The sequence below is a fragment of the Thermomyces lanuginosus genome (assembly GCF_041956635.1).
Source record: "Thermomyces lanuginosus strain ATCC 200065 unplaced genomic scaffold VTN49scaffold_17, whole genome shotgun sequence".
In the NCBI taxonomy this organism is placed as follows: Eukaryota; Fungi; Ascomycota; class Eurotiomycetes; order Eurotiales; family Trichocomaceae; genus Thermomyces; species Thermomyces lanuginosus.
Window position 1 is genome coordinate 107,642 of NW_027192351.1, and position 23,318 is coordinate 130,959.

The 23,318-nt window shown below is 51.7% G+C and overlaps 10 protein-coding genes across 10 annotated transcripts; 6 read left to right on the forward strand and 4 right to left on the reverse strand.

The window, feature by feature from the left end:
- Positions 1-175: 175 nt before the first annotated feature.
- VTN49DRAFT_554 (uncharacterized protein) lies at positions 176-811 on the forward strand (the record flags this gene model as incomplete). The annotated part of the gene is made up of 3 exons (XM_069413608.1): positions 176-437; positions 493-692; positions 746-811. 3 exons carry the CDS (start codon positions 176-178, stop codon positions 809-811), a joined length of 528 nt encoding a protein of 175 aa, XP_069271245.1.
- A 632-nt stretch (positions 812-1,443) lies between these two features.
- Positions 1,444-3,102, forward strand: VTN49DRAFT_555 (uncharacterized protein; the record flags this gene model as incomplete). The annotated part of the gene is made up of 1 exon (XM_069413619.1): positions 1,444-3,102. One exon carries the CDS (start codon positions 1,444-1,446, stop codon positions 3,100-3,102), a length of 1,659 nt encoding a protein of 552 aa, XP_069271246.1.
- A 988-nt stretch (positions 3,103-4,090) lies between these two features.
- Positions 4,091-6,010, forward strand: VTN49DRAFT_556 (uncharacterized protein; the record flags this gene model as incomplete). The annotated part of the gene is made up of 1 exon (XM_069413630.1): positions 4,091-6,010. One exon carries the CDS (start codon positions 4,091-4,093, stop codon positions 6,008-6,010), a length of 1,920 nt encoding a protein of 639 aa, XP_069271247.1.
- A 396-nt stretch (positions 6,011-6,406) lies between these two features.
- On the reverse strand, positions 6,407-8,190 carry VTN49DRAFT_557 (uncharacterized protein; the record flags this gene model as incomplete). The annotated part of the gene is made up of 6 exons (XM_069413641.1): positions 6,407-6,474; positions 6,526-6,856; positions 6,900-6,956; positions 7,049-7,995; positions 8,044-8,081; positions 8,171-8,190. The coding sequence occupies 6 exons, from the start codon at positions 8,188-8,190 to the stop codon at positions 6,407-6,409; spliced, it is 1,461 nt and encodes a 486-aa protein (XP_069271248.1).
- A 405-nt stretch (positions 8,191-8,595) lies between these two features.
- On the forward strand, positions 8,596-9,477 carry VTN49DRAFT_558 (mitochondrial 54S ribosomal protein uL6m; the record flags this gene model as incomplete). Its single annotated transcript, XM_069413652.1, has 3 exons — positions 8,596-8,869; positions 8,930-9,043; positions 9,104-9,477. 3 exons carry the CDS (start codon positions 8,596-8,598, stop codon positions 9,475-9,477), a joined length of 762 nt encoding a protein of 253 aa, XP_069271249.1.
- Positions 9,478-9,607: 130 nt separating this feature from the next.
- VTN49DRAFT_559 (uncharacterized protein) lies at positions 9,608-10,669 on the reverse strand (the record flags this gene model as incomplete). Its single annotated transcript, XM_069413663.1, has 1 exon — positions 9,608-10,669. The coding sequence occupies one exon, from the start codon at positions 10,667-10,669 to the stop codon at positions 9,608-9,610; it is 1,062 nt and encodes a 353-aa protein (XP_069271250.1).
- Positions 10,670-11,322: 653 nt separating this feature from the next.
- Positions 11,323-12,704, forward strand: VTN49DRAFT_560 (uncharacterized protein; the record flags this gene model as incomplete). Its single annotated transcript, XM_069413675.1, has 4 exons — positions 11,323-11,337; positions 11,401-11,552; positions 11,607-12,641; positions 12,692-12,704. The coding sequence occupies 4 exons, from the start codon at positions 11,323-11,325 to the stop codon at positions 12,702-12,704; spliced, it is 1,215 nt and encodes a 404-aa protein (XP_069271251.1).
- A 680-nt stretch (positions 12,705-13,384) lies between these two features.
- Positions 13,385-16,495, reverse strand: VTN49DRAFT_561 (uncharacterized protein; the record flags this gene model as incomplete). Its single annotated transcript, XM_069413686.1, has 1 exon — positions 13,385-16,495. One exon carries the CDS (start codon positions 16,493-16,495, stop codon positions 13,385-13,387), a length of 3,111 nt encoding a protein of 1,036 aa, XP_069271252.1.
- A 1,801-nt stretch (positions 16,496-18,296) lies between these two features.
- VTN49DRAFT_562 (uncharacterized protein) lies at positions 18,297-19,093 on the forward strand (the record flags this gene model as incomplete). The annotated part of the gene is made up of 2 exons (XM_069413697.1): positions 18,297-18,353; positions 18,416-19,093. The coding sequence occupies 2 exons, from the start codon at positions 18,297-18,299 to the stop codon at positions 19,091-19,093; spliced, it is 735 nt and encodes a 244-aa protein (XP_069271253.1).
- A 175-nt stretch (positions 19,094-19,268) lies between these two features.
- VTN49DRAFT_563 (uncharacterized protein) lies at positions 19,269-19,799 on the reverse strand (the record flags this gene model as incomplete). The annotated part of the gene is made up of 1 exon (XM_069413708.1): positions 19,269-19,799. One exon carries the CDS (start codon positions 19,797-19,799, stop codon positions 19,269-19,271), a length of 531 nt encoding a protein of 176 aa, XP_069271254.1.
- Between the last annotated feature and the right edge of the window lie 3,519 nt (positions 19,800-23,318).

The window sequence follows — 23,318 nt, forward strand, 5'->3', positions numbered from 1 at the left end:
ATGAATAGAAATGCTCATCTTGCCAGGTTCAAACTGTCCCTCTGCCCAACTGAGACCTGAGAGGACGTCCAGGGCCAATCGCAGCCAAGAGCCCAACTGATGTCGGGCTTTCACACATGTCCACGTCGACGGAACATGGGCATTCAGTGATTGCCAACGTTACTAGTCAGACGCAATGGACCCTCCTGAGCCGGGAGATGGCGACAACGGTCGCCGCGACTCCTCACAACAGTCAACGCCCTCCTCCGGTTTACCTCATAGGCCGCGAAACAGTCCCCGAACGTCTACAGAGTCCGGCAATGTGACCGCTCCGATTCCCGACGAGGAGCACGGTGCCGATCTGCCGCTGACCTTATCGGCATCGGTCATCTTGACCGGGTTGCCGCGAGATGCGCACCAAGCTTTAGCTGATGCGGAAGCTCTTGATTCTGGCAAAGGTACGATTAATCGAACGGGCAACGTGTTTCAGAGGAGGCCCGCTCATGACGACAGTGACGATTCGGTTCCAACCGCTCCCTTCAGCCCCGATTCTGCGAAAGGCCGTCTTCAAAGTCAGCGCGTCGCAAAAGTTCGAAACCGTGGTCAACTTTCTCCGGAAGAAGCTGGACTGCCAGGAAACAGACTCTGTGTTCTGCTACATCAATAATGTCTTCGCGCCGTCTCTTGATGAGAGCGTCGGTGGGTTATGGAGGGTGTGTTTCACTCTCCTACAGGTACCAGCATGAGGGCTAATGGTGGCTTCTAGTGCTTCAAAAATGAGACGGATGATCAACTCTGGGTTCAGTACTCCATGACCCCTTTTTTTGGGTGAGATGAGGCGATGTTGACCAGATCCCGCCAGCTATCGAGGCGAGTACCTCTTGGGCATAATATGTCGAGTTAACTGCAAGATCCCAGACATGACTTCTATCTACGACTAAACTACCAATACCGTCGGATTCTCAAAGCAGATATAGATGGCTTTAAGTTCACATTCTAGTAGTTAATGCGAGCTATATAGAGACATGCCATTCACACCGGGAAACTTCCGATATTGGGCACAGACGTCATCATTGGGGGAATCAACGCCATAAGAATTATCATCATGTAGATCTTCATACTCGGTGTCTCGTGGAAATGGTAGATTAACTCGATTGTCAAAGACCTATGATGTTGGAAGGAGGCAATCAAATCCAGCCTTCGATCAATGCCTAGCCTCGGCAGACGCACATAGCCCACAAAATCGTCGCCGTTCTTGAACTCCAGCAAAACCAGATCGCGGAATCACAAACCGAAATTCCCGCGGCCATACTGCAGAACCCGATCTCACTGAACGAAAATGGTGTCCTTTTCGGCACGATTCGTCAGTCGCCGATGAGATGACGTTATCTCCGCTCCGTTATCAACCACCGCACTGACCTTACGCACCGTGACACCACTTTTCTCGATCAATTCGCTTGTAGGATGGCGATCGAACAATCGGAATCGCAAGAACCAAGGAGGGATGGCCTCACGCTGCTCCCCCCGATTCCTACCGAGGAGACGCCTCTGCTGCGCGAGGACGTCGAGCAACAGCCCGAACGGAACGATGCCAACGGCGCTCCCGTTGCCCAGGAACCCAGCACACGGGAGCTCGTGCTGGTACTGGGTAGCATCTGGCTAGGAGTTTTTTTGGCCGCGCTGGACGCCACCGTTGTCGCGACATTGTCGGCCGCGATCTCTTCGTCATTCAATTCACTGTCACTACTTTCGTGGATCGCAACGTCCTATCTCATCTCTAACGCTGCATTCCAGCCATTGAGCGGGAAATTGACCGATATCTTCTCCCGACGTACAGGCTTGGTCTTCTCTAACATCTTTTTTGCATTGGGAAATCTAATTTGTGGTCTTGCGACACAACAATGGGTGATGATCTTTGGCCGAGTAGTAGCTGGAATTGGCGGCGGTGGTCTCACGGCCATCTCGACCTTTGTCACGTCGGATCTGGTTCCCCTTCGTCGACGAGGCGTATGGCAGGGCATCGGAAATATCTGCTACGGTACCGGAATGGGTCTCGGTGGTGTATTCGGAGGTTTCATCAACGATTCCATTGGCTGGAGATGGGCGTTCTTGATTCAGGTCCCCTTCGTGATTCTGTCTGGAATACTCGTATTCTTCACAGTCAAGATACCCGTCAAGGAGACAGATAAGTCGCGCCTCAAGCGCGTTGACTTTCTGGGTGCCTTTACCCTCCTTGCCTCTCTGGTGTTGTTGTTGCTCGGGCTCAACGCAGGCGGGAATCAAGTGCCATGGAACCACCCTCTGGTGTTGACAAGTCTGCCACTATCTGCTATCTTCCTGGCGATCTTCGTCTATGTGGAAGACCAAGTAGCTTCAGAGCCCGTAATTCCGGTGCGGCTTTTGCTTGACCGGACGGTTGGTGCCGCCTGTCTCACAAACTGGTTCGCGACAATGGCTGTATTTGGTTTGCTCTTCTATGTTCCCGTCTACTTCCAGGTCCAAGGATATTCTGCAACGGCTGCTGGTGTCCGGCTGATCCCACAGGCGGTGGGTACAGCCTCCGGTTCACTGGGCTCAGGTTATGTCATGCGCCTGACCGGCAAATACATAAAGCTCAACTACTTTACTCTACTGTTGATGATCGCATCAACAGCAGCAATCTCGACGTTCAGCCTGCAGTCACCGCCGTGGCTGGCATTTGTATATCTGTTCTTCCTTGGCTTCGGCTACGGAGCGATGCTCACCATCACACTCGTCGCGTTGATTGCAGCGGTGGACCACCACTTCCACTCGGTGGTTACCTCGGCGTCCTACGCCTTTCGGAGTACGGGGAGCACAATCGGCATTACCATCGCATCCGCCGTGTTCCAGAATGTCCTCAAATGGGGTCTGTGGTCTCGACTAGGCGATCATGAAGGAGCGAGCGATTTGATTGCGCGTCTGCGAGATAGCCTCGATGAGGTCTGGAATCTGCCGGATGACTTGCAGGCCTCGGCGCGCGACGCTTACATGGATGCGTTGCGTGCTATCTTCGTCACGATGCTGGTGCTAGCTGTTACTTCGGGTCTTACCAGTACTGCCATGAGACAGCATACGTTGCATAGCAATCTGGCTCGCCGATGAGTCGATGACAAGGATAAATCGATCCTGTACATATCATATACCCCGCCTAGATATAGAATTGATCCCCCATAGAGCAATCATCATGCCATCAGAAGAATGCTCAGTTGTCGAATATGGGCATGCTGTACCCATACTTCGTAGTCCGTATGAACTCCGTAACCATTGCGTAATTCTTTGTATCGCATGTGACGAACTTGGAGTGACTGGTATGGCAGTCTGTCCAATGAGAAGCAGGAGTTATGCAACCGCTTTCGAACACGACATATGATTGGTGACAATCCACCGAATAGTGAATGAACTACGCTATAAATGGAAAAATGATAGATCTCGCCATATGTGTTCGATGTACTCCGTTACGGAGAATGTAATTTACTTCTTTAACCGCCGATAACCGGTACGAACTTGGAATCCTGCACCCATGCTAAGGCATCGACTCGAGTAGCCCAAGCGCAGGGGGTTGCTTCCATAAACCAGGCAAGGAATGAGCACGTTGTTATTGTCATTGCCCAGGAGTCCGTCTCCTGTGTCGTCGATTTTCGATCCCGCCTGGAACCCAGCCGATGGATGGATATAAAGTAGTCGGGTGGCGACACTCGGACCGTCCTAGGCTCTGTCGACCGCTAAATGCGCCAAACCGACGGGCCGACGTGGCGATGCGCGCTACCTTGGCTCACATGGCTGGCCTTGATCTGATGATCTCAAGAGCCAGCTCGTGCATAACCTAGTGGGGATTCCCGAGTGCTCACTAGCCAATCTCACCGCTCCCGAAGCTAAGCTGCCAGAGTGTGCCCAAGTACACTTTTGGACTACAGATCAGTACACCCAATTCTCTCATTTTATAATCGGAGTTCAATACTTGTCTGTTTGCAAGGGGGTTGCATGGAGGGTTATCGTGTGGATTGATCCAATTTTCATTGTGCTTCGACTCAGAGCATCGACCCAACCCGGAATCCGTCCTTTTGCCCGAGTATAGCCGGTACCCAACGAAATGGCTGTCTCTCTGGAAGAAAAATCAAGTGATACGGCTAGAACCAAGGGCGTTGTCAAGCAGACTGTGCGCGAAAGACGAGTTCTGGCGAATGGCGAGTTCGATGTCGACAGTACAAGCTCCAGCGAAAGCATTGGAACAAGTACAGACACGATTACGATGGTATCGTCGCACGTCCAACAGCTGGGGGTCCAAGGCCGCCGAAGACGTGTGCTACTCTCCACGGAGAGCGCCTATGCGGAACATTTCCTGCCCGTCTTGATGCAGAATCCAGATGTCGAGTTACGGTTGATCACCGACGAGGAACCGTCGACAATCTCAACCGGCGCGAGCAAGATCCCGCACTATACGGATTCGGTGGATGGGAATATGTTTGAGATGAAGCCAGGACAGCGGAAATGGCTACGGGCAAAGGCTGCGGAACTGAGTGCGTGGGCGGACCTGCTCATTGTTGCGCCGATTGACGCCGGCACTCTCGCCTCGATGCTCTCGGGCCTTACATGCACTCTGACACTATCCCTCCTACGATGCTGGGATTCGAGCAAGTCTGTAATGGTTGTTCCAGGGATGACTGTGGCTGAGTGGAAGAATCCACTCACTAACCGACAACTTCGAGAGCTGAAACAATACTGGCCGTGGGTTATTACCATTCCTCCGCTTCTGTGGAAACTTGATCACCTGGAGGAATTTACCCAAATAGAATGGGATGGGAAAGACAAGTACGAAGAAGTAATTCGTCAGGCATTAGGCCCGACGTCTAACAAATCGACGTCCTCGATACAAGAGGAGATGTCGTCGCACCCAGAAAACGTCGATAGCCAACAAGCTGGGCATCCAAAGGCGCTCCCTGACAAGCAAGTCAAGACTGTCGAAAAGAAGCAGCAAACGCGAAGTCCAAGGTCTCTTCCACTCGAGATCTGGTTGACCATTTTTGAAGATCATCTGGGCGACTGGGAGATTGCCAAAGCTGTTGGAATTCCGACTCGACTACCTGTCCCCAAAGAGTGGCAGCCTCATATACTGAAGATGTCGGCACCTGCATCGTTAGAATACACGATTCTCCGCGGATCATTTGCGGCGATCAAGTCCCGAATCGAAGCGTTGCCTCGTTGGAAGCCCCTGTCGGACCTTGCTTGCCATCTGATCCTGAAATTCTCGAGGACAGACATCCTCACGTATTTAGCCGAGAATCATCTCGATCTTCTTTTGACCACGACGCGACTGAACGACCTTCCCTATCGTGCGTCCGCGATCTACGGCAATCCGAACATCTTATCCTGGTGGCGAGACTCTGCTCTGCCAAGGAAAGAATACCTCGCCGATGCCATCGACGGTGCATCCCGAGCCGGATTCATCAATGTACTAGAATGGTGGCGAACCTCAGGGCTCCCTCTCCGCTACACGGAGCGCGCCCTCGAATCCGCCAGTGCCGAGGGCAAAGTCGCTGTACTCGAGTGGTGGAAACAAGCTTCCGCAAACTCAACCCCGGAAAACCCCATCCCCCTCAAGGTTGGCAAGTCGGTCCTCCTGGCGGCGCAATCCGGCAGCGTCGACTCGCTCGCCTGGTGGGATGCGTCTGGAATCCCTTACTCGCATTCCGAGTCCGTGGCCCGCATTGCCAGCACCCACGGCCACGTCCATGTACTGTCCCTCTGGCACCGCCTCAAGGGGCCCAAGATGATTTTCGATCACCAGGTCCTCGTCGGCGCCACGCGCAACGGCCACGATCATGTCCTCGAGTGGTGGAAACGAAGCGGCCTGCGCGTGGAATTCAAGACTTGCGACATCGAGGAGGCACTCGAGGATGCCGACCCATCGTCTGGTGCGGAACAGCGTGTGCGGGAATGGTGGGCGCGGAACGGACTGAACCTCGGCGTTGGAACGAGCGAGTGGATGAAGGTCAAGGTTCTCGCTCCGTAATGAGAAATGACTGGACTGTGTTGTCTCTATTCGTTGTGGGCTGTTCAATTTTCGGGTCATTATTTATGGTTGCTATATACCCCTTTTTCGTTTCGGAGTGTCTTTGTGCGGAAAAATTGCTACAGTGTTAACACAGCCGGAGCATCGTGGGCGGGGCGTTAGTGCGTGTTCTGGGATGGTTAGCAATAAGTACGATATTGGCTTCATGAAAAGGAATGAAAACGCCCGAAGGCAAAGTTTGTTCTAACAATGTCCTCGGTAAGAGTAGTCTCGTTTTTGGCGGAAATGTTTGAGGTAACCAATAGGTATAGTATAATATTAAAATCTCGGAATGATCAAACAGATAAATGGCATCATCGTCATTATCTGGCCGATTCAGATAGGACCCTGTGATCATCATTCCCAGACCGCCGGAAAAAGCATCGGCATGAGCCTGGATATCAACCTCACGGCGAAAAACATTCCTACCGTAGTTAGGGTTGATGTGTCTTTTTCGTTAAGTGCGGTCGACTTACCACCACTCAAGAACAGAATGGTCGCCAGCTTCGGGTTCTGCATCGCCATGAGGCATAGCAATAGCGCGCAAATAGTCCATGGGGAGATTGGCATCCCAAGCAGAGGAAGCTCGTTGAATCGTGCCGTGGTATCATCGAGTATAGTCTCAATATTTGCGGCCTTAGCGGCCACCTTGTCAAGCAGACCTTCGGCTACTCGTGCACTATCACCGAGGAGCTTCTGTGCTTCTACATGCGTTTTCATTACTCGGACTTGAGATGTTTGAGTATCGAGCAGATCCTTCGCATGGGATCTGGACTCCGCCAACTCGGCCTCGAAGGATCGTAGATGCTGAGTGCTGTTAGCCAATTCCTCATCGGACAGCATATCCTACCTCGGATATGGCAGATTCCTGTTCTTTAATTTCAGAAAGCCGGTGAACTAGCCAGTCCTGAGTTGCGCTGTTAATGCAAGCTTCAAAGTGATGTCGCTGTCGCTGACCATTGCCCCTTCGATGTGTACAATTCTCTCCGATAAACTCACGATACCTTGAGTTGCTATCGAGTCAAGCGACTCTTGAATAGTGGCGGTCAGTTTGTTCTTCAGCTGCAGGTCCGCTTCGTATGCTCTCGCCAGCTCACTTCGCTGCATATGCGTTTCGTTACTTAATCGACAGAGCTGGTCGCGCAACCCGTTCATCTCCGCCGAAGAACGCCAGACTTCTTCCGTCAAAGACTTGGCAGATGACATTGTTTCTTGCATTACATGAGCAAAGTTCGACATCAGCGAGCTCATCAACGCCTCTGCGTGGCTCCCAAGATCCATGAGGAAGCCCCGTGCACGGGATCTGTGGTGCTGAAGCTCATCTAGCAGTTCGGATCTGAGAATTTCTGTTGTCTCAACATATGCTCTGTGTCGTTCGCTGTCCGCCGCGGCGCTCTTGAGAGCGTCTCGCAAGGCTTTGTTCAGGTTAGCTGTATTTTCAGCGAGTGAACGATACAAATCGAGCATTTCATCTTTCTCGATCTCAGTGCGAGCGGCTTTGCATATCACTATCGCGTTTTGCCTGTTGTTGCTGTAACTTGTCCACCACTGAGGTCGAGATTCCAGTACCCGAAGGCATCGTTCTACTACATCCCACGAAATAGAGTCCAAGGAATCAGCTTCTAGGTAGGGCGGGCGAGTAGTAACCCTGAGTGATGAACATGCCTCCGGGATTGTCGTAACCGCATCTTCGAGCTCACAGAGAGCGAGCCTAGCGGCATAGATCGATCTGGCACGATCAAGAGTTGCTGGAACATCCAACTGTTGGGCATGACCATCACCTTCAATGCTCTGGCATGACGCCAAGAGCCTAGTAACAGCAATACGGTTGCAGGACGGAGCCGATCTCATCGACTGAAGCAGCTGAACAGCGTTGGAGAAGACGCTGTCATGCTGTAATGACCTTGCAGTAAGAAGCTCAACGAGGTCAGGTGTGCCAGGCTCGGCTACTGGGGACTGTCAGTCTCGCACCAGGAGGACATCTTTGAGCTTACTCTTTGTGGCCTGCTCAGGGAATGATGCTGCGGAGAAACTGGCAAAGATTACAAGCAACATGAATGCGCAAATCATTGCGGCTGTTCCGAGTGTGTTGATGCTGAACTCTACTGTGACGTTACTTACGCTGCTGATGTCAGTTGCATGCCTCTGCCAGCACAATCCTCGTGAACATGGCTGGGGAGATTCTATGAAGAATTCATTCAAGTGAGAACTTTTCCAATGAGGCATGGGGTCTGGAGAAAAGTATGAAATTGGAAGGAGTGAAGTTGCGCAAGACTGGAGGACGGCAGAGACAGGCAGCCGGCCAAATTCTATGCGACAAGCAAAATAACTTTGTATGAATTGTATATACATTGCAAATAAACACCATGGAAAGCTCTAGCCGACTCGGTATATCGCATTTGAATCCTTTAGCAAGATGTGTCGTTCGATGGATGTTCATGACGGACCATCACGTGACCTAACGAGCAGGTATTGGCCGCGGACGACGAAGCAGTATTTTTGGTATTTTTCAGGTTGCTCTGACAGCTGAGCAGAACACAACCGCCATGACTCGCGCAGCGTCGATTCGCTGTCTAAGACAGCTTCTTCGCGAGCCGACACGAACGAGCTCTCTTCCGACTTTCCTTGTTCCCGCATTTTCGCAACCATTCCAGACAAGATGCTTCTCGGCCACGTCCTCGGCGCAGTCTCGTATAGGCGGAACCCCAATCTCAATACCGCCAGAAGTCACGCTCAAATTTATTGATCTTCCTCAGCCGGATGCTCCTGCGAGGGGGAAAGAGATTCCTAAAATGGCCGTGGAGGTCAATGGCCCGTTGGGTGCGTGCGCAAGACTACTCTGGGCTCGAGATGGTTGCTGATAGGAAATTCTGCAATTAGGACAATTGACATTAAACATCCCGCCATTTGTGAAGATCACCCATGATCAAGAGCAACGAAAGGCGAAGCTAACTGTCGACGATCCCGAGGTCCCTCATCAACGAGCGATGTGGGGTGGGTAGATGGCTGGAGAAATCTGTCGTTTGCACGTCTTGCTGACCGTGCCCACCGTAGGAACCACCCGCGCGCATCTACAGAACCATGTTCTCGGTGTTTCAGAAGGCCACATTTGCATTCTGAGTCTTGTCGGTGTCGGTTACCGAGCGAGCATTGAATCAACCGCGACAACTGTCGCTCCTCAATACCCTGGCCAGCAATTCGTCAACCTGAAGGTTGGCTATTCGCATCCCATCGAGCTGGGAGTGCCGCAGGGTGTCAAGGCGTCCACACCGCAGCCAACCCGCATTCTTCTGGAAGGTATCGACAAGCGAGTCGTCACCCAATTCGCGGCCGAGATCCGACAATGGCGGAAGCCGGAACCGTACAAGGGCAAGGGTATCTTCGTAAATGGCGAGACTATCCGGTTGAAGAACAAGAAGATCAAGTGATTGTTTGGCTCGGGTCTAGGTTAGAATACCTGTACATTTATGGCTGTATCATTAGTAGACTTTTTACGAGTTTTCGATCTGGTGGTATGTTCAATGGTTTCTTCACTTAGTCACGTCTATTTGAACAAGCCTATTTTAGTTTGAGTACAGTTTGCACGGCATCAATGACCTGGTCCTGAAGCTCTGCCGGGGCGGCCACTACACCGCTATTCTCCGCAAGTGTCCTGCCCTTGCTGAAATCTAATCGCTTCCCGTAGATATCGGTCACCTGCCCACCGGCCTCACGGACAATGAGATCCCCTGCAGCATGGTCCCAAATCTTCTCCTGGTAGTCTCTTCGCACAGGTAGCCGTAGGTAGATGTCGCCGGCGCCACGAGCGATAGAGCAGTACTTGGCTTGCGAGTCGAGGCGCACGCTGGGCGAAGTGATCCCCAAGCGCTGCGCAACAGCAGCATTGTCGCTCTGATTCGAATGCGCCGCTTCGACTCCCTCGCAAAAGACTGCCTCGGAAATATTCGTGACAGGCCGCATTGCAATCGGCTTGCTTGGTGCGAGCTCTCCAGGAGTAAGGGGCCGGCTAACTGAACCCTCTCCTTTGACGGAAGAGAATAGAACCCCCTTTCCCTTATCGTCTGTCTGCTGGCTCCCAATGTCGGCCGTGAGAGGCACCGAGTCATCCACTGGTAAGTTCGGGCATCCAATCACTCCCACTTTCACATCCCCATCCTCAATTAGGGCCAAGCACACGGCATATTGTCCGCCTCGCAGGAACCCTTTTGTGCCATCAATGGGGTCCAGCGCCCAGACACGTCCCGTTGGACCACCCGGCGACTTCCCTCGGTCGATGATGTCGAGCATGGCTTCTTCATTTGGCAAGGGGCCACCAATGAGTTTGTCACTAGCTTCATCTTCCAATTTAATGTCCTTCACCAAATTCCAAATTTCCCGTCGCAAAGCGGCATCTTGTCGCAATTCCGTCGATTCTTCTTCCGCGACAATCTGGTCGTTGGGAAAATTGGAGACAATGGCCTGAATGATCAATGCCTGGGCTCCAAAGTCCCCTTTGGTGACCGGCGACTTGTCATCTTTGGCCAATTCGCCCTTAGCTTTCTCATGGAAGACCTTCTTTGTGAGGAGGGTGGCCCGTTGGACCGCTAGCTCGGCCACGCGGCGTTCGTGCTCGTATGTCATTTTTGTGCTAGCGACTAGGAAGGTTCTGATGGACAAGACGGCATGTGAGTGAGGGGCATGAAGGCGAGGCCGGAGGCGGGCTACGATGCTCAGAGCCAAGGTGTGGGCCGGAAGGACAATAAATTGGGAGGAGTCTGGTGTCTAGAATCAGGGAACAACCGCGAACAAAGTCAAGAATCTAACGATCTGGGATCTTCATGCCCGCAATCAAATTAATTGCTTAGAAAGAATGCCTAAAGAAACAGACGATTGTTGACCGGCAGAGCCCTACTGTACGGAATGTTTACAGCTGTATTATTTATAATTGTACATTCCTACCCGGGCTTAGGTGTGAATAATGCAGGAATTTGTGTGGTGGATAAGCCGCACAGTGAATCCACTTGATCAGCGCTAGGCTAGAAACGATTAGCGCGGTAATTACGCCACAGCGATCATCGTGTTATGTAGAGGGACTAGCGCGGGGTGAATGCGGTTTCATCGGAGGGTTCGGACCATGATATCAGAGCTTTACAGTGCTACTACAATCCTCGGTCCTGTATCCAAGCCGCTGCTGGATATCATCGCCCGCCCCAGCTGTGGGATCCCCTGAGACCAGTTGAGGAAGCCGATTCATAGGACGGGGTGTTTACAGAGAGCTTGGAGAACCGCCCATAATGTTCCGATCAGAAGTGAGCTCACCACATGAGAGAATTTCATCATCATACGTGTACTGATCCGGGCTGTCTGGATAGAAACCGTTTACAGCCGTCACGGTACAGATCGAAAATCTGACCAGCGAGCATTATGACATAGAAGACTCGAGCGGGATTGTCGACCTTATCGAGGCGATTCAGATACAAGCAACTGGGCCCAGGGAAGCGAGCCGCGCATTGCGGAAGAAACTGTAAGAGTTGAACCCTCAAGATGTGCATTCGTATTCGAGACTAATCAAGCGCAGGAAATATGGAAACCTTCACAGACAGCTGCGCGCGTTGACCATACTCGATTTCCTCATCCAAAATGCCGGTGACCGATTCCTGCGTGAATTCGCAGACGAACCTCTCCTGGAACGACTCCGGATCGCGGCTACTGATCCGGTGTCCGATCCCGAAGTCAGGAAGAAATGCCAACAGCTGTTTGCGCAATGGGCTGTCACTTACAAGGGGACCCCGGGCATGTCGGGCATCACAAGTCTCTATCAGCAACTCCCAAAGCGCAAACAACCTGCGCGCGAAGCGCAGGCGAAAGTGCTCCGTCAGGATCCCGAGGAGCTTCCAATGGGTCATTCGGCCTCCGTGTCTGTTGGGGCCGGCCCTGCTATTTCGCTAACCTCTCCGAAGAACACCAAGACGAAGAGCAAGCGATCTTCAACGTTTGGCTCGTCAAGTTCCAAGAAGGAGAAGCGGTCCAGTATGAAGCCATTCAATCTTGAAAAGGAAAGACCGGAGATTCTACAAACCATTGCTGCAGCATCTGTGGCCGCCACAAATCTAGAAAATGATCTGAAGCTCATCAACCGTGAGGTTAAGCGCGTAAGCGAAGACGAGAAGATCATGTCCGAATTTGAAAAATGCAAGACCCTCCGACGGCAGATCCTCCGGTATATCCAACATATTGAGAGCGGAGATCTCCTGGGCAGCTTGATCAACGCGAACGAGCAACTTGTTGCGGCATTGATGGCGTTCGAAGTGCTTGACAGGAGCTTGGACTATGACAGTGACAGCGAAGAGGAGGAGTTTGAAAACCGTATTCGAGCCATGGAGGACCGGTTTGTTGGACTGTCCCTCAACAAGCCACCACGACCGCCACGGCCATCCAGCAGAATCTACCCACCATCTGAAGAAGATCATGGGAAGGCTCCTGCCATTCCGATCAATGTCAACGATCTAGAAACGGCCAGCGAATCTGAAAATGACGACGATAACGAGGACAATCCGTTCGGGGACCGGAATGCTGTTCCCACGCCGTCCATAGAGAAAGACGAACCTACATGGTACGTAAATTCGAACTGTCATGTCAGCTACGTGGCTAACATGCTTCAAGGCGCGAGGTATAACTTCAGCTACCTCGACCACTCCATCGAAAGGCTTTCTCAGTGACGGGTACACTTCGATTCACGACCCTAGATACCCTTCCACCGTCATGTATCTGGATGATCTCAGTCTTTTTCATCTTGCCAGATGCGTGAACATATGATCGATGATCGGTTTATCCACTCGTTACTCTTGTGATCCCCAGCTGTGCTGTGCGTATTGTACATGTGTTCTACTGCAGGCCAGGATTCTTGTTTTCGGTGGCAACAGAATATAGGATCTTCGAGATATACCCCTTTCCTTTTTTTTTTCTTTCTTCTGCTAAACAGAGTTGTTTCGACTATGGCACAGTCGATACAGGTGTGCACTCCCGGGCAGTTTACATCTGTTTTGCAACAAACTCACGCAACAATGGAAGAGCCCCATCTCAGCCATCGCACCATAAATTTCGACCTATACAGTAAGGGACACTCAAGAGAAAGATGCAGAGTAATGATACGACGTTGATGGTTTACTATTCATAAGCTTGTCTAATATACTCAGTAGTATCATTGCTTAATAAAGCCAAATACTCTCTATTGGAATGGGTACTAGATATAAGCACGCTATGGACAAAAACGCTTGTCAAACTTCATGACAATAGCACAATCATAGCAAAAAAAACCGTTGCAAGAAAAAGTCTTGCGACTAGACTTGGCTCCATCTAGTATACCTCCAGCACGTATCGTCCCTCATCCTTCAACTGCTCGATTTCACGGCGCGGGTCGACCTTCTTACCCTGGGCCTTGGCGTCCATAGCAATCGCCTCCTCCAGGACGCTAGTGACGTCCGGAACAGGCCAAGTCGGACCGCAAAGGTAGAAAGCGCCCTTCTCGTGGATATACGCCTTGATGATCTCCGGCAGAGTCTGACGCATCCGGTCCTGGATATAGATCTTCTGCGGCTGATCACGCGAGAATGCGGTACCGATCATAGTGATCACCCCTGCGGCACGGTAGGCTTCCCATTCCTCGCCGTAACAGTACTCTTCACGCTGGTGACGGGAGCCGAGATACAGCAGAACCGAGCCAATCTCCTTGCCCTGTGCCTTCTCCATCGCGCGGTGCTGGACGAAAGCCCGGAAGGGCGCCAGACCAGTCCCAAGACCGGCCATGATGATCGGCTGAGTCGGCAGCGGCGGCAGCTTCATCACGCTCGGCTTAACGCTCACTGTCACTGGGGTGCCAGGCTTCAGTTTGCTGAGGTAGTGGCTGGCCAGGCCGAACCGGTCGCGGCCGCGCGGATCCACCCAGTTCACCACAACCACCATCAGCGCCACGGTATCCGGCGTCACCTTCTGGCATGACGCAATCGAGTATTCGCGGCGCTTCAGCGGGCTGACAATACGCACCAGGTCGTGGAAGCTCGGGTGCGCTGAGCGGAACTCGAGCAGGATGTCTGCGTAGGTGACAGTGTCGACCTCGGCGCGACGCTTGAATTCTGTCGCGCCAGCTGGGCTGGCGAGAGTGAGAAGTTCCTTCTTCTCCTTCTCGTCGGTAGCAAACTCAGCCAACGCCTCGTAGAACCGCTTGGGAGGACGGCCGAAGAGGTCGATGTTCTGCGAGAGCGCCTGGTATACAGTCCGATTCTCCAGCACCGAAGGATCATCACGGTTGGGAACTTCAACAATAGCGTTCGGATCGAGACCGTAGAACTTGATGAAGGCATCCACATCCTCCGGGTTGTTCTCGGCGTGCACACCAAGAGCTTCGCCGATGTCGTAAGTGAGGCCAGAGTCACCAAGATCAAATTCAATGTGGAAGATGTTGCGGTCATAGGTGACTGGAGTGAGACGGCGATTCTCCTTGACGTGGACAGTGAAGGTCTTGGTGTTGACATCCGGGCGGAGCGCCGCTCGGCTGCCATAGGCCTCCCGGAACGCAAGGCCCTTGGCGACCGTCTTCCAACTCTTGAGGTACGTTTCGGGCTCTGTCTCATTTTTGTCAAATGGCACAAAGCCCGTTGCAGCGAGGTCAGTGAGCAAGTTGGGAGTCTCCACAGGCTCCTCTGCGGTGGCCCAGGATTCGGGCACCTCCACCCGCCGTAGAATCTTGTCAAGATCCTTGGTCAGATTCGCAGTTGCCTCCGAGAGTTTCAACTTGGAAGCGTCATAAGTCGACTGAGCGACGTCGAAAAAGACTGCCTGGAGGGCATCCAACTGCGGCACTGCCTCACCTGCTGCCGTGATGTCGGCGATAAACAAGGCAATCCCGCGCTGGGCAACTTGCTTCCGGAATGAAACAGGAAGCTTCTTCTCAAACTCGTCATCCTTCGCTCCTGGCAAATTCACAACAACCTTTCCTTGTTCCTTGACAGAGGCCAGGATATTGAAGTTACGCAAGACCTCCACATTTCCAACGTACGCGACATCCGCGGCATTGACGGAATATGGGGCATCCACGATTTTGGAGCTCCTCCGGATATCGACGCGGACAACACCACCCTGAACCAGGTTGTCGTAAGTAGTGTTGGTGCTCACATTGACTGCAGCATCCTTGGCCAAGGTCTTGGCAACGATCGCTGCAGCCTCGGCTGATTGGCTGTCATCCGTATCCCAGAAACTGTACTCCTGCACTGCGGCTGGATTCAGGAGCTGGAGCGGGGTGACATCCTCAACTCCCTCCAGGATGGGCTTATCAACGATGCGCTGAAAGGCGGCCGCAGCATTGAGGATAGACCATTGATGGGAGCGGTCATACTTGATCTCGACCACTGTCGGGCTTTGGTCGCGGTCAGCAGCAAAAGTCAACGCTGCCAGGACATCGTCATAGAGGGCAGAGTGAATTCCCTCTTCTTGCACAGCTTGCTGATCGCGGACCTGGCCGAGAACGCCCACAGTCTTCACTGATTTCGGCAGGACACGAAGGAACTCCTCTTCAACGAAAGGCCGGTAGACACGAACATTGACGACACCAACGCGCGCACCATTCTTCGAAAGCTTTTCAGCAATTTGCGCGGTCAAGGTCGCCTCAACAGTCCCGAAGACCACTAGCGCTGCCGTGGCTTCCTTATGGCCATGGTATTCAAACAATTGGTAATCTGTACCGAGTTCGCCATTCAAATTGCGCAAGGTTTCCAGTACCTTGCCCTGGTCGTCAAGATGTTTGACGCGGGTGTCAGCCTGGCTTTGGATCACAGCCTGGTAAATACGGTTCAGGCTAGACTGGTCTAGAATGTCGACCACCCTGGTACTCTCTCGGCCGACACGCACACCGTCATAGATGTGAACAGTTGGCAAGAACGAGGCAACGAGGGTTGCGAACAGAGCCATGTGCTGGCTTTCGTGCGCAGACGTGCTGGAAATAAGTCCAAGACCGAGGTCCTCGGAGAGACTCAAAGCGGTGGCATAGTCGGAAACTAAGTGCTCATCCGCATAATCGACAGCGGCAACATGCGCGACAACTGGATTCGCGACGGAATACAGCAGGGACAGCTGTTCCAGAGATGAACGCAGATATGGCAGCGTTGCAGAAGAAGCCAAGATGCCCTGGGGCACATGGCGTTTCTTCAGGTCAAAGTCGCGGGAAAACAGATACCCGAGAGCAATCGAGCCGGCTCCCTGACGCGTTTGCAGGGCCTGCACGGAAGTTGTCTCTCCCCGGGCATTGACCTGCCCGCTCGTGGCCCATTCTTTCACAGCAGCGTCCAAGTCAAAAGTCTCCGGAGAATAGGTAAACAATTTGTCAGACAGAGCATAGGCAACTTGCTGGATGAGGGTCTGAGCCGTCACATAGGACGGACCCCTAATGTCAGAGTACTCTTGCTTGGCTCCCATTGCTCAACTCCGATGCTCCAGGAACGAGCCAGAGGACGACGAAAGAGGGACAGAATGGAGGAAATAAAATCGTTTCTGAAAATCCAACTCATTCCTCCGTTCTCGATGCCAAGACCAGGTATGCCTTCCAAATGTGGTTAGTGGCAATCACGCAATTTCTTATCGATAAGAAAAATGGGGCTCAGGGACGATAAGTCACGTGGAGATAACCTTACCGCGGTCAAAGTTTCCGATCCGGCTTCCGATTTCGGCCATCTGCTATGACTGTTGACATTGATAGGTCCCAAGGTCCATCTGAACTATTCTGATCAACAATTGGACAGGAAAGACCCTTTTCTAGTTTGTTAGTGTAGTGGTGAGTGAAATGCGCGAGAAGCATAGTTCCAATGGTCCCAACAAGAGATGCCGCTGGGATGGATATATTTGTTGAACTGGCGTCCCGTGTGTTTCAGGCTTTCAGCGAACTGCAATGGAATTTGGATGCGGCCCGAATTTCGAGGCATGCGCTGCGAGAGCGAAACGCCGCGGGACCGGCAATAGGATTTCCGGGCTACTAGTGGATTAACAAACACGGCTCAATTCCTGTGCAGGTGTTGTGTTGTCGCCGTGGCTTCGAGCATAAGTAGTACTACTGGTCCGTACTCCAACACCCGTCATCTTGTATTCAACGTATCGAAGCATCGACAGCCAGGTCGTTGCAGAAGTTGGCAACCACTAAGCAGATTGCAGTAAAGACTTGACTCTCAAACACAACTGAACAAAGGTGGCATGACAAGCCTCGGTCCAAGTCTCGGACTTATTCCCTTGCTCTCAGCACGCTACGCCAATTTTGATGCCATCTTCTTGTGGATCAAAGGTTCTGTTGGCGCTGGCACCCACTGGCCATCGAGGTCCATCAGGCTCCGTATCTGTTGCTGGGCCGAGTGCTCAAGCGGCGCATTCATCAGTGACAATGCCCGAGTTGCCCACAACGCCCTACACAAAACACTAAGCCACTGTTCTGGATTTGAAACTCTGCTGCCTGGGACTGGCACCTGATGAGTACCTGGAAGCTGAGCGGGAGAGCTTCTGAGGTGACCGAGGTAGAACCTTAACAACTCAAAGCACTGAACTACTTTCAATGTACGGAGTATTTGCAATTAATATAACTATTTGAATCCAAAACTGGGAATTTCAGCAAAATTTGCATGAATCAGGGCTTTGCAAGCTGTCCGCTTTTGTCCATTGGTCGCCATGGGATCTAATATAATGCGATTTGATTGGCCAATCTGGTGGAATAATCTTTCCGTGGGCCGTCTTGGCATGACTTGCCCTGAAAGAATGAATGGGACTGGCCGGACTGGGAGCATTAAAGCCCCCGTTGCGGCCGTAAAGCTTATGTCACAAACCCTGTTTTTTTCATTCCGAATACGTCGCAGCGCTTCAACTTCATGCTACTCATCTCTCCTATTTAAGCAGTACTGACAGTCCGTCATCTGCTTCAATTGTTATCAAGTTGTTTTGAACCGATTGGATGCACAAATCACTGAGCTGCTAGACCAATCCACGTATTGCGCGAATAATACCTAGTTATCAGTACGGAGTAATATTGCCGTCTCTTGTTTACCTGTCATATCTCAGCCGTTTCTTTGTCTCAAAGCCGGAGATAAAGCGCTATACGAATACAGGTATCGAATATTTATACTTGGTGAGTCTCGCTGCTCGGAGCTGACATTCATCTTGTTGACGCTCCGGAATGGACACCTAGTCTGCTTGCTCTTTGGACATCCCATCACTTGTGACTCTGTTCATACTTGTATCAATGGCTTCGACAACCAGTTCAACTGGAGTGACTCTTCTTGGGTCGACGGGCCTAGTGGTGAGTGAGATCGAAACATCTCCAATCTCGCATACTGTTTCAGAGCTAATGCACACAAACAGGGCTCGAGAGCCCTATCTGTGCTTCTATCACATCCAGATGTCCACCGCGTGGAGACCATCTCCCGCAGAACGCCCACGGCAGCCACATCGGAGCCACTGGCGAAGCTGACAACCACCGTGGAAGGCGACAATAGCCGCTGGCCGAGCATCATCTCTTCACTCAACCCACCACCATCGATCTTGATCTCATCACTCGGCACCACACGCGGGAAGGCCGGTGGCCTCAAAAACCAGTACAAGATTGACGTCGATCTGAACGTCAATTGCGCGAAAGCTGCGCGCGACGCAGGTGCTAAAGTATATGTCCTGATTTCTTCCGAAGGTGCAAACCCCAACTCGATGCTTGGATACTTGAAGATGAAAGGAGAATGTGAGGAGAAAGTTAAGGAACTCGGGTTTGAGCGCACCATTATCCTCCGTCCTGGCCTGATTGTTGGACACCGAGAGGAGAGCCGGCCGACGGAGGCAATCATGAGATACTTTGCCTCAGGCCTTGGCAAAATCCATTCGTCGCTCACAGACTTTTGGGCCCAGGACGTCGATGTCATCGCCAGGGCTGCTGTTCATGCCGGCCTGAAGGCTTTGAAGGGCGACGTGCCTACTGGCAGTGAGAAGGTTTGGGTCCTATCTCAGTCGGATATTGTCCGGCTTGGACGGACGGAATGGAACAAAAATTAAGGCATTGATGTAGGAGGGACAACTTTGTGCCATTTTGGAATATTGATATGGAGTGTCTATGGTCTCGCAATGTCGTATATACCCTTCAAACTTCCATATACATGGTAGTGGTCAATAAATGAGAACGCCATCCGTACAAAGTCAATTGATCAATAACCCAGTATCCTCTCTCTCTCTAATGCCTAATCTTCTCTTCATTGACTGCCTTGTTTTTCGGTGGCGTGCCCCGAGAACTCGGCTGTCTCGGCTCCCCCTGCTCCGATGGCCTCTCATTCGGGTCCCGAGCCTGATTTACCTCCTGGTTTGCCGGACTAGTCTCTAGCGGGCTACTCGTATAGCCGGCCTCCCTCGCTTCTGATCGTGTCGCATCCAACTGAGCCTCTGGCGCGGTGTTGCTCGGGTCAAAGGATGCCGCGGTGTGCGCGGCTTCATCGTCCGATCCCGAGCCGGTGTTCTCGCTGCGCCGCGGATCGAGTTGGTTTCGGTCGATCAATTTCTCGGCGGCATCTTCATGGCGGTGGGTTTGTGCGCTAGACGAAGATTGAAATGCGCGCTGGTGCTGTTGGATGGCTGATGGCGAAGGCGTCGCAGTTGCATTTATAGAAGATAAAGCAGCAGTGTGTTTGGAACTTGGTTTGTTGGCTGCAACTGCTCTGGAGACAAGCTCATTGCTTATCAAGACGGTTCGGCGCAATACAGTGCTCATGGCGTAGAAAGACAATTTCTCAACTTTCTGCTTTCGAGAATTAAAATGGAATCAAATTCACGAGGTGCTATTTATCCATTCGCCATGGTTACAACTCGCAGGTCATCGATGCTTGTTCAATCTACTGGCTCATCCTGACGTCATTGCTGCATTCTAAGATTAAAACGGGAATAGATCGTCAAATCGACTCGTGCATGCGGAAGAGATTTAAGCCCTAATCACGTGAACATCCGGAACCCAGACGGCGGGCCCCTCGTCGAACTATTCAGTTCGCGAGTACGTGGCAGACTCCAGCTCTGACATAAACACACTTTGATGAATGAAACCGCCAATTTCAAAAAGAAACATACGATTAATACACACTTTGGCGGGCGGATCATAGCTGGACCGCTGGTCAGGCGGCTCGGAACTAATGCGCATGTTGCCGAACTGCCCGCAGACACGTCAATACGGCGATCATAGAGTAATCAGCTTAAGTCTCTCGGTTGCGATACGAGTCGTTGTATTGTAGGGTCTTTGTTGGCCGTTCGGTCGAACAGAAAAGACAGTGTAGCTAGGCAGTTTTAGCTCTCATCCTCTGAAGGTGGCAAAGTTATTCGACCATCTAATGCCCGTTGGCTGCCAGCGAACATTGAATTACTAACGCACATTAGCAAGAGTTGTCGACGTGGTTCGTGATTAGGATCGCTGTGCAGAGATAAAGCTCATATGATGAGGAAACCAAATTCAGAGTACTAATAATAGGACGCATCAATAGCCAGTGTATAGGCTTTGTCAAGTTCAGTTCGCCAAAGTGATAGAGGGTACCACGAATTTGGGAAGGCGAGAAATACGTCGCATTCTGATTCCGAATAGTCTCAAGGCAATTTCTGCTAATGAGGTCCCTGTAGAATTTCCCTAAGTATCTCCTGAATGAATCCGGTGATTGGCAGGGCTAGTAGCACGCAGCAGACCTGTATGGTAGGGGAATATGTGATCCGTCGTCATTGGAAAAGAAGACCATTGGGTATCTGGATAGACAGGCGGCGACTAGCAGAACTGGCCCCAAGCAAAGTCCATCAGAAACAGGTTTGGAGGCCAGTATGTGCTCGTGGCCTATTCAGCGAACCATCACCATGTTCTGCATTTGTTGGCATTCACAACCCTGCATACACATTCCGAAGAACACCCGTTCGTTATCCTATATCAGGAGTGTGTAACTGTACATTTCGATGGGGCAATGCAGGTGCAGCCCAAACCCAACGTTCGTTTTTCAAAGAGCAGAATGAGCCGCACACACGGACATGAGATCCTGGGCATTGACTCCGTAATCCAAGCTAATCCCAAATGGTAATATGCCAGCAAGTGTGGCGTGTTCTCTCATGATGTTCCCAACTCGCAACTCACAGAAGGGAAAGAGTAATCGGTACGTGCGTCTTTGGACTAAGGATCAATTCCTTGAAAATTTTGTCAGACTTGGACTTAATGCAAAGTAAAGGCCTCAGCTTGTCCCCATTCAGGAACTGTGCAGGACTAAGAGCAAGTTGCCCTTGAATGTGCTGCATCAACCGAAGATCAGTGCTGAATGTTGGATAGCTCTGGCCACTGGACGGGCACTTCTGAAAATGAACGCAATCTCCGCAGCTCCGGAAGGAACAGACTTAGTAATGTTGGGACTCCAACATCATAATCGGAAAGACTCGAAATGACGATCGACGAAGTGGCCAAGAATCACGGATTCACTGACTCAGAAGGCCAGACGTGAGATGCCACGTCAGAGGCTCTGGCGTTGTAGTGTATCTGTGGAGGAATCATTGAGGAATGTTTTCATTTGCGGGAGATATACGTAGGCCATTCTCTAGCTATCCAGTCAGGGGATGGCTAACTGAGCACCTGAGTGAAAACAGATGCGGGTCTAGCCCGTGTGCAGGCGTCGGTGATCAGCTGAAAGAATTGACCTGCGAGATCTCCATTTAGGCCAATTGAGGTTCTGGCCATTGGTCTCTAGCGAAATCGAGAATGAGCACCTGAAATGACTATGCGGCCATCTAATCCACACCAAAAGGCCAAAAAGCCCACAAAGGTATGCCATAGAATGTTGACCTCCGGTCTCAATGATCACAATTGGGGGCCCGCTGTTTCAAGGCTTTGCTTCCTGGGATAGCCAGCCTGACTGAAAGTGCCGGAGCTCCTTGACAGGAGGTGCATGCATGAAACAAAAGGAGGCGTGTTGAAGTCTGCGCGAAGGACCCGGAGGCAAGGTGGCCATAGTGTGCCCTTCGGATGGGCGTGGATTCGATGTAGGGCATCAAGCTAGAATGGGCTATTCCAAACACCACGGAGCATCCCAGGGCACCTTTTTGCGGAGGGCAACGCAAGCGAACGGTTTGGGACATTGGGGTGCAGTGGACCAGTCAGGGATAACGCAGTCAGGCATCCAAAGAAGCAAGAAACCGATCGGAATGAATCCCACGTCATGTTAAACAGGTCAGACCTTGGAATGAACTCACACTGCCCATCAACAGAACGCGAGACCATTGGCTCATACGGTTACCAGATGAGTCGCACCACTACTACTGGGGCGCTCTGGTCCGAATCAGCCGAATTGGCCTCAATCAATCAATTTCCTTGCTCTTTCCAGGACGCAATTTCTTCTCTGGGAAGCTAGCAACTCGGACGATAATGACCAAGAACAGCTTCCTTCCGATACTGTTGGCATGCATATGCAAGACAACCGAACGGATCGTTCCAAACCCTAAAAGCTTTTGGGCATATCCTGTCTCCGTTGCATCCAATGCAGTCCGGGTTGAAGTGGTCAGACAACTCTGCAGGGATGCAGTTGATGACCGTGATGAGAACACGTTGCGGAGAACAGAGAGTTCAGCAGGTCAAAATCACAAGGTGAGTATTTGTGCCTGATGAAAGATAAATAAGTCATGGCACTCCAGCGATAGGTGATCGAATTGTCTGAATTCCCAGGAGGAGTTTCAGAACATCAAGGTCGTTGAGATCTAGTACGACTGTGTGTTGCGAAGAGCATCCCTCGAACCCCAATCTGAAGAACCTCTCAGTTAGAAAACGTCGGTGTTCGCCCTATCAATCACGGATCGGCAGGAACAATTGAGCTCTTTCGACCAGCCACAGGCCAACCGAGTAAGCGTGTGAAGGCACTAGTGTTTCACCACTCAGTGAGTACCCCTTGATGGAGACGTCCTGCAGGATTAGTAAAAGCTGATGCAATGAGTAGACATGTGCTTCTATAACCAGAAAGTGTACACATGCGGAGACAGGAACTGGGGCAACTTTGCGCATCAATGCAACTATGAATACCGCACGGGCGAGACATGTGGCATGAAGCTAGTGAGCAAGATCGAATCTGAAACAACCAAGTGTCGGCTGTGTGAGAAGATCGAAACCAAGGAACGTCGAATCCAGCAAGAAAAGGAGCGAATGCTCCGCTGGAAGGAAGAGGGAGGTACCTTGGCGGCCTCCATAGCCAAAAGCCAGAAACTCGTCGCCCAACTGGAGAAGGAAGTTTAT